The sequence below is a fragment of the Mandrillus leucophaeus genome, unplaced genomic scaffold (assembly GCF_000951045.1).
Source record: "Mandrillus leucophaeus isolate KB7577 unplaced genomic scaffold, Mleu.le_1.0 Scaffold52, whole genome shotgun sequence".
In the NCBI taxonomy this organism is placed as follows: Eukaryota; Metazoa; Chordata; class Mammalia; order Primates; family Cercopithecidae; genus Mandrillus; species Mandrillus leucophaeus.
In genome coordinates, this window is record NW_012105586.1 from 4,480,218 (window position 1) to 4,496,948 (window position 16,731).

Consider the following 16,731-nt stretch of genomic DNA (forward strand, 5'->3'; position numbering starts at 1 on the left):
TGACCTTGTGATCTGCCTGCCTCGGCCTCCCAAAGTGCTGGGATTATAGGTATGAGCCACCACGCCCGGCCAACTATATTAATTTTTATTATGTTTCTCTATCTCATAAGTTCATTTTATGGTGAGGTGGTAACAATCTGTGAGGAATTACTAGCACGTAGGTAAGATAAAACACTAGCAGTGTTTTAATGACCGAGTCGTGAACACAGTACTCACAGAGTTCAGTCAGCCAGTCATTCACATCTTCCATCGTGGCATTCACACGCGTCTCATCATTTGGAAGAGTAATCCGACATCTTGGGTGAAAAATATACGTGGGATCAACTGTTTCTAACTTGATTTTTGTACTTAGCTGCTGCAGTACCCAAAGGAAATTCAGCATAAATCCATCTGTAGATACCAATCTATCATCTGTCTGTGAAAGATGAAAAGAAAAAGTATTTTTAAACATTAAAAAAAATATTTTTGAGATGGGGTCTCACTCTCTTGCCCAGGCTGGAGTGAAGGGGTGTGATTTTGGCTGCAACCTCTGCCTCCCAGGCTCAAGCAATCCTCCCACTTCAGCCTCCCAAGTAGCTGGGACCTAAAGTGATCCGCCTACCTCAGCCTCCCAAGTGCTGGGATTACAGGGGTGAGCCACTGTGTCCAGCCAAGGAAAAGTATTTAAAATAACAACATGAATAGAAATTTTGGCCTTTATAAGAAAGCAGACTGAACTTTCAAGCATAACTGTATCCTAAAGTCAATGAGAAGACATACATATCATCACCACTGTCATTCCATTAATTCTGTATTAGCAGGTGCTACTTGTTGAATACCACCTATTATATAATTATTATTTATGCAAGAGGCATTTTATACATTTCTTTTTATTTTTTATTTTTTTGAGACGGAGTTCCGCTCTTGTTGCCCAGGCTAGAATGCAGTGGCACGATCCCCACTTCCAGGTTCAAGCGATTCTCCTACCTCAGCCTCCCCAGAAGCTGGGATTACAGGTACCCGCCACCATGCCCAGCTGATTTTTTGTATTTTTAGTAGAGACGGGGTTTCACCATGTCAGCCAGGCTGGTCTCGAACTCCTGACCTCAGGTGATCCACCTGCCTCGGCCTCCCAAAGTGCTCGATTACAGGCATGAGCCACCACGCCCAGCCATTTTCTACATTCTTTTACTGAACCATCACAATAATTCTTACAGGTCAGTAATACTGCTGTTAACATTTTATACAGGAGGAAATAAAGACTCAGAGACCCTGAAGTGATTTGCCTGAGCCTCAAAATTAGTAAGTAGAAACACAATAAATATTCCTTTCTTTTTTTTTTTTTGAGACAGGGTTTTACTCTGTTGCCTGGGCTGTAGTACAGTGGTGCAAACATAGCTCACTACAGCCTCAACCTCCTGGGCTTAAGCAATCTTCCCACTTTAGCCTCCTGAATAACTGGGTCTACAGGTATATGCCACTACACTGAGCTAAATTTTTTATTTTTTTGTAGAGACAGGGTCTCCCTATGTTGCCCAGGCTGATCTCGACCTCCTTGGCTCAAGTGATCCTCTCGCCTCAGCCTCCCAAGTAGCTGAAACTGTGGGTATGCGCCAGCCACCATGCCCAGATAATTTCTGTATTTTTTGTAGAGATGGGGTCTCATTATGTTGCCAGGGCTGGTCTCAAATGACTGGGCTCAAGCGATCCTCCCACCTCGGCCTCCCAAGTGCTGAGATTACAGGCCTGAGCCACCATGCCTGGCCTCTTTCTCCTCTTTATTTCCCTCAAGAGCATCAAAACAAGTAGTTCCACTTGTTATCATGTGACATTGTTTCTCTAGGTGACAGCATCAGCACACTCTTGCATTAACAATATAACAATGTAACTTGATTACTTCTGTTAAGAAAAAAATAATAATACAACAATGATAAGAATGATAGTTAATACTGGTTGAGTGATCACTGTGTACCGGGCACCATCCTAACAGCTTTATATATAATAAACCCAGTACTAGTAGTACCCCCCCCTTAGCAGATGAGGAAACGGAGGCACAGAGGAGTAACTGTCTAAGGTCCTGCAGTTAGTACACGGTGGAACCACGATCAGAAACCACCAGATCTATGCTCTTCTCTCTGCGTTTTTTGCTTCTGAGTATACATGTCACGTCATTCATTCGTTATTTATTACTAATCAAGGAAGGATGTCCTTTTCTCCTCTGGCAAAGCAGCCACAGCCACTGGCCTGTCTCACCTGGACCGAAGCACTCACGCCCTTGCAGCTGCCTCCTTGGGTCTGTTCCTGGCTGCCCCCTTCCGCTTTGGTCCATCTACATGCAGCTTTTGTGATTTCCCTGCTAAGAACCCTCCCATGACAGTTCTGATCATGTAAACCCAACCCGATGGAGCCCTGTCTACCCACTAACTCCAGGACCTGCCATTCCCTCCTGTTCACTCCTCTCCAGCCACAAAAGTCTGCATGCTGGGCTTGTACCAAAGCTGCTTTGTTTCCACCTTGGACAGCTCTTTTCTCAGCCACTACAACCGCTGGCTCCTTACTATGAAACAAACCTCACCTCCTCAGGGAGGCCTTTCCTGCCACCCAACCACAAATCACCTTCAGACCTTCCTTCTGGTAACTAAGTTCTTCTCATGTCATTTACTTTGCTCTGTTTTCTTCATTGATTATACAACTGTCTAAAATCATGTATTTATATGTGTACTTGTTTACTCTGTGGAACACGGGCTCCACAAAAGCAGGAAGCTTGTCTACCTTGTTCAATACTGTACCCCCATTCCTAGAACAGTGCCTGGTAGGTGCTGACTAAATCTGGGTCAGATGAATGAATTTGACGAACAGTGAAAAGCAGTGCATAGGAATCCTACCTGCATCTGTGCCTTCTTCATATTGGCATTGACGACAGCCGCCATGTAACTGAGAGCAGCCTCACGGGTTTCGCCATTTAACAAAATACTATGCAGAATCTTAAAAAGCTCTTGCTGAAATTTATTTTTAAAAAGAAGAAACAAATTAAAACTATTTTGCACACGATTCCTTTTTGACTTCATGAACAGCTAGCCTACTTCCCACGTTCTCTCCTCTCCCACTTCTACTCATTTCAGACAATCCTGAGTGAAAGAAGAATATAAGAAATATCCATATTCAACTATGTCAAGGTAATCAGCATGAAAGCAGAATATGGAGTGGGGGAGGTAGGCAGTTAGTTTTTTTTTTTTTTGAGACAGAGTCTAGCTCTGTTGCCAGGCTGGAGTGCAGTGGTGCAATCTCGGCTCACTGCAACCTCCGCCTTCCGGTTTCAAGCGATTCTCCTGCCTCAGCCTCCCAAGTTGTTGGGATTACAGGCGCCTGTCACCATGCCCAGCTAATTTTTTTTTTTGTATTTTAGTAGAGATGGGGTTTCACCATGTTGGTAAGGCTGGTCTTGAACTGCTGACCTCATGATCCACCTACCTCGGTCAATTTTTGTATTTTTGGTAGTGACGAAGTTCACCATGTTGGCCATGATGGTCTCTACCTCCTGACCTCGAGATCCGCCCACCTCAGCCTCCCAAAGTGTTGGGCTTATAGGTGTGAGCCCACGAACCCAGCCAGCAGTTAGAGTTTTAATAAAATAGCCTTTGTTACTTCCTTCCCATGATCAAAATTACCTTAGATACTCAAGCCTGTAACTTCTTTGCCTTTTTTCTTTTTTTGAGATGGAGTCTTGCTCTGTCGCCCAGGCTGATACGCAGTGGCGTGATCTCGGCTCACTGCAACCCCCACCTCCTGGGTTCAAGCGATCATTGTGCCTCAGCCTCCCGAGTAGCTGGGTAGCTGGGATTACAGGCACGTGCTGCCACACCTGGCTAATTTTTGTATTGTTAGTAGAGACGGGTTTCGTCATGTTGGCCAGGCTGGTCTCAAACTCCTGACCTCAGGTGATCCACCCACCTCAGCCTCCCAAAGTGTTGGGATTACAGGTGTGAGCCATCACACCTGGCCCTTCTCTGCCTTTAAGTTTGAGAACTGAAGACATATTAATCAGGATTTGGGATAAGCAAGTCAGTGAAGGTGTGTGCAAACTAACAACTCTTGCTCACCCTCACAGTGTAAATGCCTAAGGGCCAGCTGGAGAAGGAGTCGGGCCACTAAGCTTAGGACCAGCTCCCTGTGACGCTACATACAAAGGCAGCATACTGCTGTTGTTACAACCTGTTATTCAAGACACAGGTTACTTACTTATAGTTTATCTTTTTTATGTAAGATTGAATTGGCTTTTGTTAGCCGTTTGTCTACTGGGCATTGTCCAGTCTACAAAATAAAAGCTCCCTATCTGGAGTTCATCTTTGCTACTTCCTCTGGGTTTGTTTTCTGAACGCTTACCCTTCCGAGCGCTAAGTAATGCTGCAATGATTGGCTAACCACACGAGTGTTTTCCAGGGTAATGGCAGGCCCTGAGAAGTATTTTTCAACCACTTTAACCTGGAAAGAGAAGGAAAAATGCAATCAACATATAATGTACATTTGGGAAAGAATCTGAATAGAAGGGCGGCAAAGTGCAAGTAGCCACTATACTTACATCATCTTCTGCAAAGACTGAGAAGCTGAAGAAAGCCCCCAAGTAAGAGAGTCTCTGCAGCTCCCGCCCACAGCCAGGACTTAAGGATTTCGGCAACCACAACGGCAAAGAAGCAACCTAGGCAGAAGATGGAAGAGGCCAGTCAGGCACTCAACAGGCCGATGAAGTAAAAATGTAATGAAAACCCTCCAGCTCCTCTATATTTTCACAAGATATTATTAAAACTTTTATGTTTCAGCCAGGCACGGCGGCTCACGCCTGTAATCCCAGCACTTTGGGAGGCCAGTGAGAGTGGGAGTGGGTCACCTGAGGTCAGGAGTCCGAGACAACCCTGGCCAATATGGAGAAACCTCGTCTCTACTAAAAATACAAAAATTAGCGGGGCATGGTGGTGTGCGCCTGTAATCCCAGCTACTAAGGAGGCTAAGGCAAGAGAATTGCTTGAACCCAGGAGGCAGAGGTTGCAGTGAGCTAAGATTGCGCCACTGCACTACTCCAGCCTGGGTGACAGAGTGAGACTCTGTCTCCAAAAAAAAAAAAAAAAAAAAAAAAAAAGAATTTTAAAGTTGCAGGATACTATTTGATGAAGTTCAAATGAACTCTTCCTACTTATACCACCAAAGGACTCAAATAACTTTTCCATAGCACTTGTTAGTTTAGTTGTACAATATTTGTCAAGGAAAAAAAACAGGCCCGGTGCAGTGGCTCACGCTTGTAACCCAATAATTTGGGAGGCCGAGGCATGGGGGATCACCTGAGGTCAGTAGTTCGAGACCAGCCTGGCCAACATGGTAAAACCCCATCTCTACTAAAAATACAAAAAAATTAGCCTGACATGGTGATGCGTGCCTGTATTCCCAACTACTTGGGAGGCTGAGGCAAGAGACTCACTTGAACCCAGGAGGCGGAGGCTGCAGTGGGCCAAGATCGCACCATTGCACTCCATCCAGCCAGGGTGATAGAGCAAGATTCTTGGGGGAAAAAACGGGAAAAAAATCATAGAAACAAACACTGTAATGCAGGAAATAACGTGTCTAACAACAATGTAACAGTTGAGAGCCTCCCAGACACGTTACCTCCGCCTACACCTAAATGTCCTTCAAGAGAAGTTTTCCAGGTCATCTCACTGGAGGAATGCCTTCTGGGTTACGATATATTCACTGAAAACGTGCAAGCCCATCAGGTGAGTGCTTACCAAATTGCACACAGGGTGTGTCTTTCCAAACTTGGTTTCACAGAGCTCACCTAGTGCCTAGAAATAAGATCAGAGTCATTTAAATGCATTTCATCTTAAACTGACTGTCATTTGTAGCATCAAGAAACAGCTTTAACTGCTGCTATAAATGCATTCCCTCTAAAATGGCAGCAGCTTTACTACTTTTTCTGATTAATAAACTAATACACATGCAATGTGAAAAACTGGAAATAAAACAGAAATATAAAATGAAACTCAAAATTACTCAAGCTTTACCCTCAAAGATAACCTCTATTGATATTTTGAGCAAAAGTTTTCCAGATATATTTTTGTGTGCTGTATCTATCTATATATGTTTATACAAAAAAAAGTTTTTCCACTTCATATCTTTCCATGTCAAAAATATTTATTTCATAAACTTTAGATGGCTCCTCTTGCCAGTGTTAAACATGACTATAAATAATTACAATTTAGTAAGCTATCAAATTCAAAACATATTTAAAAGCATAACTTGGTTTCAAGATGTCTAGTACTTTTAAGAATTCCAACACTTTCCTTCAGAGCTCCAACCATGCTAACATTAGAGAACTACGAAAAACACTTTTTAGGGACATAAACATAATTTAACAGACCCACGGTAACTCAATCAAACGTTATTTTAAACAGTTGATTTCCTCTGTGATTCGGACACAGCTCTAGAAGTTGCTACATGAGCTGAAGAGTCCATTTAGGCACTGACACAACGTTGAGATGCCTCTGAGGTTCAGGCAGCCGACTCAGAAGGAAGCATTCTCACTGCCTAGGGCAGGAGTTCACGAACCTGGCTGCATATTAGGATCACATGGGAAGCCTTTGGAAACCCCAATGCCATGCCACACCGCTGGTGAATTAAATCACGAGGTCTGAGGCGGGGAGCCAGGCAGAAACACCTTTAAAGATCCCCAGCTGATTCCAAGGTATGGCACAGCAGCATCCACTGACCTAGAGAATGATCACAATTATTTCTGATTTTAGCTTCAACAGTCTTCCTCTTCCTGCCTCTCATTATTGTACCCTCTCACTCACTGCACCCTCATTATTATACAAGCATCAATAATGGCACAAAATGAAATCATTGTCTACCACAATGGAGGCCTCTGTCTTTTGACCAAAAGGACATTTTGTTGATATCAGATGCTAAAAGCTCCTCACTGAAACATCAAGCTAATTCACACCACAACCCAAAAGCCAAAAATCCCATGAAGGAACATCTACATAATACAGTGATAATTAGTGTTCACTAAAACATTTCATCACTGAACTCAAACAATCAGATTATTTCACTTCCTTTTACCTGCCTAAGGCAGAACAACACATAAAGATTCAAAGAATTTTATCAGGAGCCCTAATAACACGTACAATGGAAAGAGCTCTGGCATAAATCCACTTAAAATTATTTTTTAAAGTAGGAATTCTGGTTTCACCTTCTAATTTCCCAGCATTCTTGTAGCATTTTAGTGTCATGATAGGTTTGAATTTTTTAAATAGATAAATGCACCCTTTGTGCACAGCTCTGTTTTAACATTTATCACAGTATCTGTTCAACTGTTGTGCTGTAGCTCTTATTTTCGCAGATTATAAGTGTCTTGAGGAGAGGGACCTTGTCTTCCTAGCTGCTGTATCCCCAGTGTCTAGCACAGAACAGATCATCAGTAATGAATTCATGGTATAATGGAATCCAATCAGTGGAATGAGTAAAAGAAATAAATACAGTAAGAAAACAACCATGGTCTCAATTTACATAAGACTTAATTTATACACAGAATAAGTGAATTTCATTTTGATATTTTTTCCTTTATACTTCTGCAATGAAAATATTCAGTAATACTTCAAAATATTTTTCTCTCAAAATTTCAAATAAGCGAATTCAGAACAGAAAAGAGCTTCTAATTTTCATTCTAGTTTCAGCATTTTTACAACATTCAAGACTCCCCATGGGAATCTAGCTGAAGCTTCTGTCCACTACGTATGCCTGCTGTAAGTGCCTTAAAGAGCTAAGCAGATTTCTGCTTCCCAAGTAAAGCCTGCAGATGAAGTGTACGACCTTAGGAAACGGCGGGGGGGAGGGGGGGTTGAACAAGAGAGCTACCCTAAGAGTTTCTGCACAAAGTAAACACATAAAGATAAAATTGTATTCATTTTCTTAGTATGTACGGCTTTGCCTTTTTTATTTGCATTTTTAATAGTTTTTGTTTTTAAGTAACAAAATTTCATCCCAACTATGGTATGCTCATTGCTAGGAGACAGTTATCTTTTTCATAAGCTATACAAAGTACATTGTAATAAGTGCATCACTAACTCCTGTCTAGGACTTGGATAGGTGGAAGATGTACCAGGCTGCTAACTGTCTTCACTGAGGCATCTCACTGCACACCAAACACTCTGCATGGCCAACACAGTGATTTCATGTTTTAAATTTGAAAACAAGGTTGATCTCATGGACCTGAAAGAAAAGTATATGTCAAAATAATCTGAAAGAAAAACATCTATTGAATGAGTTAAAGAAAAAGAACAATTTTTTACCATGAGGGGGTATTTAAAGTAGTCACTATCGAGGGAGCACTCTTTGGCAGCAAGAGCCAGGCCTTGTAAAATGGGGATAAATATCTATAAGAAAAAAAACAAAATCAGAAATATAAGTTTAAGAGAATCTAAGAATGGGAAGTATGTCAAATAAGGTGCTACAACTGAGTGTCCAGGCAATTTCATTCCTTCCCCAGGGAAAAGCTTTTTTGCATATAAAAGTCTAGAATTCAGCCAGAGTGTTGACCTGTTCTTTGACAAGGCTAACCATAAAGTAATACAGCTGAATTCTCCAGAAGTAAGAGGATTTTGGTGAACTCTGATACTCTGATAGGACCCCCGTAATTCAACAAAACCTATACATTTGGAGCCTGTTGAAGGACTCTCCAGGGGTCGTTGCTCTACTCAATTAAATTCTGCATATCTCGGCAACTAATATGTTCTTGTATCTATCTATCTATCTATCTTTTTTATTTGAGACAGAGTCTCGCTCTGTTGCCCAGACTGGAGTGCAATGGTGCAGTCTCGGCTCACTGCAACCTCTGCCTCTGGGGTTCCAAGTGATTCTCCTGCCTCAGCCTCCTGAGCAGCTGGGATTACAGGTGCCTGCCACCACACCCGCCTAATTTTTGCATCTCTAGTAGAGACAGGGTTTCACTTTGTTGGCCACGCTGGTTTTGAACTCCTGACCTCGTGATCCACCCGCCTCAGCCTCCCAAAGTGCTGGGATTACAGGCGGGAGCTACCACACCCGGCCCTCTATCAGTAATTTTTAAAAGCCTTTCCCCATTTATTTTGAGGAAAACAAGATAAACAGGCCAACAACAAATATTATTATTACATTAAACTTAATTAAGTTAGAGCAAAGAGCTAGTTGGTGAAGGTTGAAACTGACAAAGAAAGCTTTAGTTAGAAAGCCTTACCTCCACATATAGTGTAATTAATACATTAACCTGCTATTGGCACTTAAAGGAACTCAAATCTGCTTTTATACATTTAGGATTAATACTGGGTAACACCATGCAAGATTTACTCAGTCTAGCTCATCTTCAAATTTCACAATGCACTCAGTGATCAACACATTTAGTAAGCTAGTTGGGATTCATGGCTAATAACATTAAATAGAAAATGTTGTAAACAGCAGCTGACAATCTGAATGCCAACAAGTTGTAATAGGAGTATACTATGTAGCCACCAGAAAACTTGAAAAATTCCCTTTGGTACTGATTTCATTCCATGATTCTGAGCACCTTAATAGTTTAAAGAGCACAGTACAAACAGCAAGTGCCCTGGATGACAAAGTGTCTGTGGAGTGTTGTGAGATATCAACACAGCTCTGGAAGAGATCATACTATGGTTTTTGTAATTCCAACAACCAGGGTAGAAGTAACTCGCTCTCATAAGCCAGATAAAAATGGAGAAGTAACACTCAGGTGTGTCACTGGGGAATGCCAACATTGTAATCAAGAAGAAAAGACAAACAGAAGTTCCAGAATCACCAAAAATTAGCTTCATAATTGGTCACCCTGAAAAATCTCCAAAATTTTTTTCAAGAAGGCTACAAGTAAAATATAATTATACTTTCTTGTATAGTTATCTTTTTGTACAATTAGGGCTTCATTTACAATAGGCAAAATAGCTGGGCGTGGTGGCTCACGCCTGTAATCCCAGCGCTTTGGAAGGCCGAGGCGGGCGGATCACGAGGTCAGGAGATCGAGACCATCCTGGCTAACACTGTGAAACCCCGTCTCTACTAAAAATACAAAAAAAAAAAAAAAATTAGTCAAGCGTGGTGGTGGGCGCCTGTAGTCCCAGCTACTCGGGAGGCTTAGGTAGGAGAATGGCGTGAACCTGGGAGGCAGAGCTTGCAGTGAGCCGAGATTGCGCCACTGCACTCCCGCCTGGGCAACAGAGCGAGACTCCATCTCAAAAAAAAACAAAAACAAAAACAAATACAATAGGCAAAATATTACTATGCATAATCTTTTTCTTTTTTTTTTTTTTCAGACAGTTTCACTCTGTTGTACAGGCTGGAGTGCAGTGGCATGATCTCGACTAAACGTAGCCTCCACCACCCGGGTTCAAGAGATTCTCCCGCCTTAGCCTCTCAAGTAGCCGGGACTACAGGCATGCACTACTGTGCCCAGCTAATTTTTTGAATTTTGAGTAGAGACGGGGTTTTGCCATGTTGCATCAGCCTGGTCTCGAACTCCTGAGCTCAGGCGATCCACTTGCCTCGGCCTCCCAAAGTGCTAGGATTACAGGCGTGAGCCACCATGCCTGGCCTGACCCAGATATTATAAATAATTCTTTAATTTTCAAATGAATACTTCCCAGCACTGATTTAAAAATACTGTTAAGTGTCCACCTCCAGTCCTAAATTCGAGCGGCTGTTTATCTGTGAATATTTCTCAAATATTAAAAGGAGGTAGATATTTCAGTCAAAGATTTAATAATTCACATTTGCCACTCTTTTAAGACAAAAAGGTAAGTTGCTGTTTTTCAGTTCAACAGCTCGATCCCAGTTATTTCCTTTCTAGATAAAACACATGGTAGCACATAAGAAAAGACAAAGAGTATTCAACACTGAGTCGCTGAAAAGTCAGCAGAAATCTGGGATTAAAAATAAACAGGTCTGGGCCACGTGCTGTGGCTCACACTTGTCATCCCAGCACTTTGGGAGGCCAAGATGGGTGGATCACTTGAGGCCAAGAGTTCAAGACCAGCCTGGCCAACATGACAAAACCCCGTCTCTACTAAAAATACAAAAATTAGCCAGGCATGGTGGTGTACACCTGTAATCCCAGCTACTTGGGAGGCTGAGGCAGGAGAATCACTCGAACCCAGGAGGCGGAGGTTGCAGTGAGCTGAAACTGTGCAGCTGTACTCCAGCCTGGGTAACAGAGAAAGACTCTGCCTCAAAATTAATTAATTAATTAAATAAACAAGTCTGTGGTGGTCATATAATACTGTGAACGTACTAAATGTCACTGAATTGTACACTTCAAAATGGTGGTTTGAGACCGGGTGTGCTGGCTCACACCTGCAATCCCAGCACTTTGGGAGGCTGAGGCGGACAGATCACCTGATATCAGGAATTCGAGACCAGTCTGGCCAACATGGTGAAACCCCCTCTCTACTAAAAATACAAAAAACTAGCCAGATGTGGTGGCGGGCGCCTGTAATCCCAGCTACTCAGGAGGCTGAGGCAGGAGAATCGCTTGAACCCGGGAGGTGGAGGTTGCGGTGAGCCGAGATCGCGCCATTGCACTCCAACCTGGGCAACAAGAGCAAAACTCCGTCTCAAAAAAAAAAAGGTGGTTTGATGTTATATGAATTTCACCTAAATTTCAAAAATGTGAGACTTCTCTGCCCAAAGCTGGTGATGAGGAAACAACCAAACGAAACACACACAGAGGTCATTTCCTCTTGTGTAAGTCTGTTTAGAATAAAGTAGGCTCAATATACCCCTGTCAGCTGGTCACTGGGCTGATTTTATAGAGAGAGAACGACTCGATTCCTCAAATGATATCTTCTTGAATAGGAAAAGTATTCTAATTACTACCTATTACCTCTCTAATGTAGTGCATCACGTAAACCTTCCAAGACAGTAATTTTTTTTTTTTTTCTTTTTTTTTTTGAGACAGAGTCTTGCTCTGTCGCCCAGGCTGGAAAGCAGTGGCGTAATCTCGGCTCACTGTAAGCTCGTCTCCTGGGTTCAAGCAATTCTCCCACCTCAGCCTCCCAAGTAGCTGGGATTATAGGAGCCTGTCACCATGCCCAGCTAATTTTTGCATTTTTAGTAGGGCCAGGGTTTTACCACATTGGTCAGGCTGGTCTCGAACTCCTGACCTCAGGTGATCCACCCACCTCAGCCTCCCAAAGTGCTGGGATTACAGGCATGAGCCACCGTGCCCAGTTGACAGTGATTTATTTTCCTTAGTGTTCACTTATCCTTCTAGAGAAGAAAAGTTCACTATGCTGCCATTCATATTTCCATTAGTCAGTAAGATTATCATTTAAGATAAACAGTCAATGAATTCCAGACAGAGTACACAACACTAAGTGGAATTTTTATTCTTGGATCCTGGCTGCTTCTTTTACAAATATTTTGAAGCCTGCTGAAAACACAATTCTCAAGAATTCAAAGGTTTTAAAATTAACCGTTATAAATAATCTAAGGTATAAAACAGAGTGAAAGGAATCATACCAATTATAGCTATTGCCTCTGTTATTCTCTGTAGTCACAAAAAAGGAAGTGATGATACAGCAAACTGTAAGAAAATGTGATAGAAACCCTTTCATCAGGGAAAAAACTTGTGTGAAAGCTGCTAAGGCAAAGGGCTTATTTTCCCAAACAGGTCCTTCCAACAGTAATGTTAACGACAAAGTTTCACCTCGGAAGAAACCTTCAAGACTACGCACACAGCTTTATTTTTAAGCACTACATATCCGCATTTTCACTTGGCTTTACACAATGAGATGCCAAAACAATGTATAAACACCAAATGAAACAATTAGGAAGATATGAGACATCTTTCCTAGTGGGAAGAAGACAAAAAGATTCTATATGGCATGCAGGCTGCCAATGAGCTAATATGGTCACTAGGTTATAAATCTTACAAACTCAGAGAATGAATTTTTGACACTACTTATCTGCAGATGCACATCATGCCTTATGCTGTCTCTGGGTATTCTTGTTTCAAAAGCTCCTTGAAATCAGGAATGGGGCCTTATATATTTTTTTCATATTGCCTGAAGCATCTAGCGTAGACCTTGTTTAAAAGATAGATGTTTGACTGATTTGTTGAAATGGGCACATGATTTGAAAAATGCAGCTGTCAATCCGATTTCCTCAAAAGAATATTGGGTAGGCCTTCTCTCTAAGCAAGTAACACATGGATGTGCGAATTCAGGCAAGAATTTTCAATGTATGGTGTATTCAGAAATTAGCCTCGGCATAGAGGCTCTCAGGCTAAAATTTGCAAGAGCAAACTCATACGACCGTACCTGCTTGAACACTTCTTCATCCTGGTGAGTGGTTCTCACCAGTTCCTGAATGAAGCCATATGGGAGATTCCTACACAGCATATACGGCACTAGGAAGGACGGCTGCTGCAAGGACCTGTGGACCCATGAACATTAGGGACGGTGATGAAGTCAACTCACTACAGAGGCACGTGAAATGTCATGTCAGCAACAACTGCCCAGTCAAAAGTCAAACTTCACATCTCCCACATATTCTGCAAAATAGTTTCAGGCAAAAGCCAACCCTTCTTACCAATAGTAATCATTTTTTGGTCTTTTTCATGAGAAACTATGGGAAGTTTCAAAGAATTCATCTTTTCCTATACAGAGCCCTTTAAAAATGAAGCACTGAGAAAAGGAAGCATGGCCAGGCACAGTGGCTCATGCCTGCAATCCCGGCACTTTGGGAGGCCGAGGTGGGAGAATCACTTGAGGCCCAGAGTTGAAGACCAGTCTGGGCAACATAGGAAGACTCTGTCTCTACAAAAAATGAAAATATCAACTGAACAAGATGGTGTGTGCCTGGAGTCCTGGCTACTTGGAAGGCTGAGGCAGGAGGACTGCTTGAGCCCAGGAGTTTGAGGTTATAGTGAGCACTCCAGTCTAGGCAACACAGTGAGATCCTGTCTCTTAAAAAAATAATAATAAAAAAAATAAATTAAAAAAAATAAGTATTACATGTTTTGTTGTTATCGTTGTTTGTTTTTTTTAAGAGACAGAGTTTCGCCCTGCTGCCCAGGCTGCAGTGCAGTGGCGTGATCTCGGGTCAGTGCAACCTCCACCTCCCAGGTTCAAGCGATTCTCCTGCCTCAGCCTCCTGAGTAGCTGCTACAGGTGCCCGCCACCACACCCAGCTAATTTTTGTATTTTTAGTAGAGAAGGGGTTTCACTGTGTTCGTCCCAAACTCCTGACCTCAGGTGATCCACCTGCCTCGGCCTCCCAAAGTGCTGGGATTACAGGTATGAGCCCCCACACCTGGCCGCATTATATGTTTCTTTTACTTCTTTATGCCTCATCTAAATTGGGGGAAAAAAAGATTAGTAGTGGCTGAGGACTTATTAATTTTAATCAAGGAACATTTTTTAAAGTTTTGGTACATGTATATAATTTTTCCTCTTTTTGAAAAGTTTCAAAAATATATGGTTGTGGTATACAAAATAACATTAAGAACACCTAGTATAAATAAAATGTAACATTATGTTTGTGAACTTTTATTTTATTTATTTATTATTATTATTATTTTTTGAGACAGTCTTGCTCTGTCACCCAGGCTGGAGTTAAGTGGCATAATCTCGGCTCACTGCAACCTCCACCTCCCAGGTTCAAGTGATTCTCATGCCTCAGCCTCCCCAGTAGTTGGGATTACAGGTGCATGCCACCATGCCCAGATAATTTTTTGTATTTTTAGTAGAGACAGGGTTTTATCATGTTGCCTAGGCCGGTCCTGAAGTCCTGAGCTCAGGCAATCTGTCTGCCTCAGCCTCCCAAAGTGCTAGGATTATAGGCGTGAGCCTGGACTGTAAACTTTTAATTTCTTTTTTTTTTTTTAATTTTTATTTTTGAGACAGAGTTCTGCTCTATCACTCAGGCTGCAGTGCAGCGGCACGATCTCGGCTTACTGCAACCTCCACCTTCTGGGTTCAAATGATTCTCTGGCCTCAGCCTCCCAGGTAGCTGGGATTACAGGCATGCACCACAACGCCCAGCTAAGGTTTTTGTATTTTTAGTAGAGACTGAATTTCGCCATGTTGGCCAGGCCAGTCTCAAACTCCTGATCTCAGGTGATCCGCCGGCCTTGGCCTCCCAAAGTGGTGGGATTACAGGCGTAAGTCACCACACCTGGCCAAAACTTTTAAATGTAAACTTTTTCCTTTAGATTTTTTTTATATAAAAGAAATGAAATATACATCCTTTTTAAAAACTTGCTACCTTTAGAAGACTGAGAGACAAAGAAAAAAAATTTTAAAAAACAAAATAAAAACAAAAAATTTGCAACCTTTATAGAATCCTCAGAAACAACGTAGCACTTCGGTTGATTCCTAAACTATCCAATCCATTACTATCCTTTATCACTCAATAACAGAAATTGACCAGTTATACATGGAAGGTGATGATCCACACATTTATCAAATACTTCCACCACCAACTTCAGGCAGTTGCTGTACAGTCACTAATTTTCTGCCTTGCTTGTCCACATATTTCAACAATGGTCTATTTCAAAAAGCAGGCAGAATTCTTAAAACATAACTCATTTCTTTTTAAAATATGCTTTGTACTACTTTAGAAGATGAGGAAAAAAGGAGCGTTTATTTTCATGGTATTTTAGAGAAGGAAAGGGATCTTCATTTTACAGGTGAGGAAGGGAGTTATCCAAGGTGGTGCAAGAATGGCCGGAGAGCCTGATGTCCACTGATGGCTAGGGCCTTCTGCCAGCTAATGTCAAGCACGTCACGGGTCTTCATACCTGGGCTGTGTTAGGGAGCCTTGTAGTACTAAAGCAGTATGGGATATGCACTGTGAGCGGATGTTGCTCAGAAGCTGGCTGACTGCTGGCTGGCTGCACATCTGAAAAGGAAAGGTGGAAGTGAGGACAACAAGAAACAAACAATACAATTTCATACTGTTAAAAACAAGAGTCAAGAGTTAAAAGGGAGGGACCATCAGTAAACAGTATGCTTTCCTCTTCCTTTATTCTTAGTGAACGAACTACAGTAACTGTGCCTTCCAAGTGTACTGCCTCTGCAGAAATTGATGTCAGAGAAGAAAGAAGTGTAAGTTTGAGGTGATCAAATTTATACTTAAGAAGCTTGGAGGCCAGGCGCGGTGTCTCACACCTGTAATTCCAGCACTTTGGGAGGCCAAGGCGAGCAGATCACTTGATGTCAGAAGTTTAAGACTAGCCTGGGCCAGGCGCGGTGGCTCACACCTGTAATCCTGGCACTTTGAGAGGCCAAGACAGGCAGATCACAAGGTCAGGAGATCGACGTCATCCTGGCCAACATGGTGAAACCCCGTCTCTACTAAAAGACAAAAAATTAGCCAGACATGGTGGTGCACGCCTATAGTCCGAGCTACTCGAGAGGCTGAGGCAGGGGAATCACTTGAACCCAGGAGGCAGAGATTGCAGTGAGCCGAGATTGTGACACTGCACTCCAGACTGGCGACAGAGCAAGTAAGGCTCCATTTCAAAAAAAAAAGAAACAAAAAAACAAAACAAACAAAAAAAACCCCACAACTTGGCCAACATGGTGAAACCCCATCTCTACTAAAAAAATATAAAAATTAGCTGGGTGGGCTGGGCGCGGTGGCTCAAGCCTGTAATCCCAGCACTTTGGGAGGCCGAGATGGGCGGATCACGAGGTCAGGAGATCGAGACCATCCTGGCTA

General features: G+C 42.4%; 1 protein-coding gene across 3 annotated transcripts in view; it reads right to left on the reverse strand.

Annotated features, from left to right (window-relative positions):
- Positions 1 to 16,731, reverse strand: part of UBE4B (ubiquitination factor E4B) — a 180,090-nt gene that overhangs the window by 47,386 nt on the left and 115,973 nt on the right. For all 3 annotated transcript variants that reach the window (XM_011996626.1, XM_011996625.1, XM_011996624.1), the window contains 8 exons: positions 15,809 to 15,909; positions 13,326 to 13,440; positions 8,316 to 8,399; positions 5,754 to 5,810; positions 4,559 to 4,675; positions 4,363 to 4,461; positions 2,865 to 2,978; positions 217 to 415 (listed from right to left, as the gene is read on the reverse strand). In XM_011996626.1, coding sequence (XP_011852016.1) covers positions 217 to 415; positions 2,865 to 2,978; positions 4,363 to 4,461; positions 4,559 to 4,675; positions 5,754 to 5,810; positions 8,316 to 8,399; positions 13,326 to 13,440; positions 15,809 to 15,909 — 886 coding nt within the window. The remainder of the gene's footprint in view (positions 1 to 216; positions 416 to 2,864; positions 2,979 to 4,362; positions 4,462 to 4,558; positions 4,676 to 5,753; positions 5,811 to 8,315; positions 8,400 to 13,325; positions 13,441 to 15,808; positions 15,910 to 16,731) is intronic.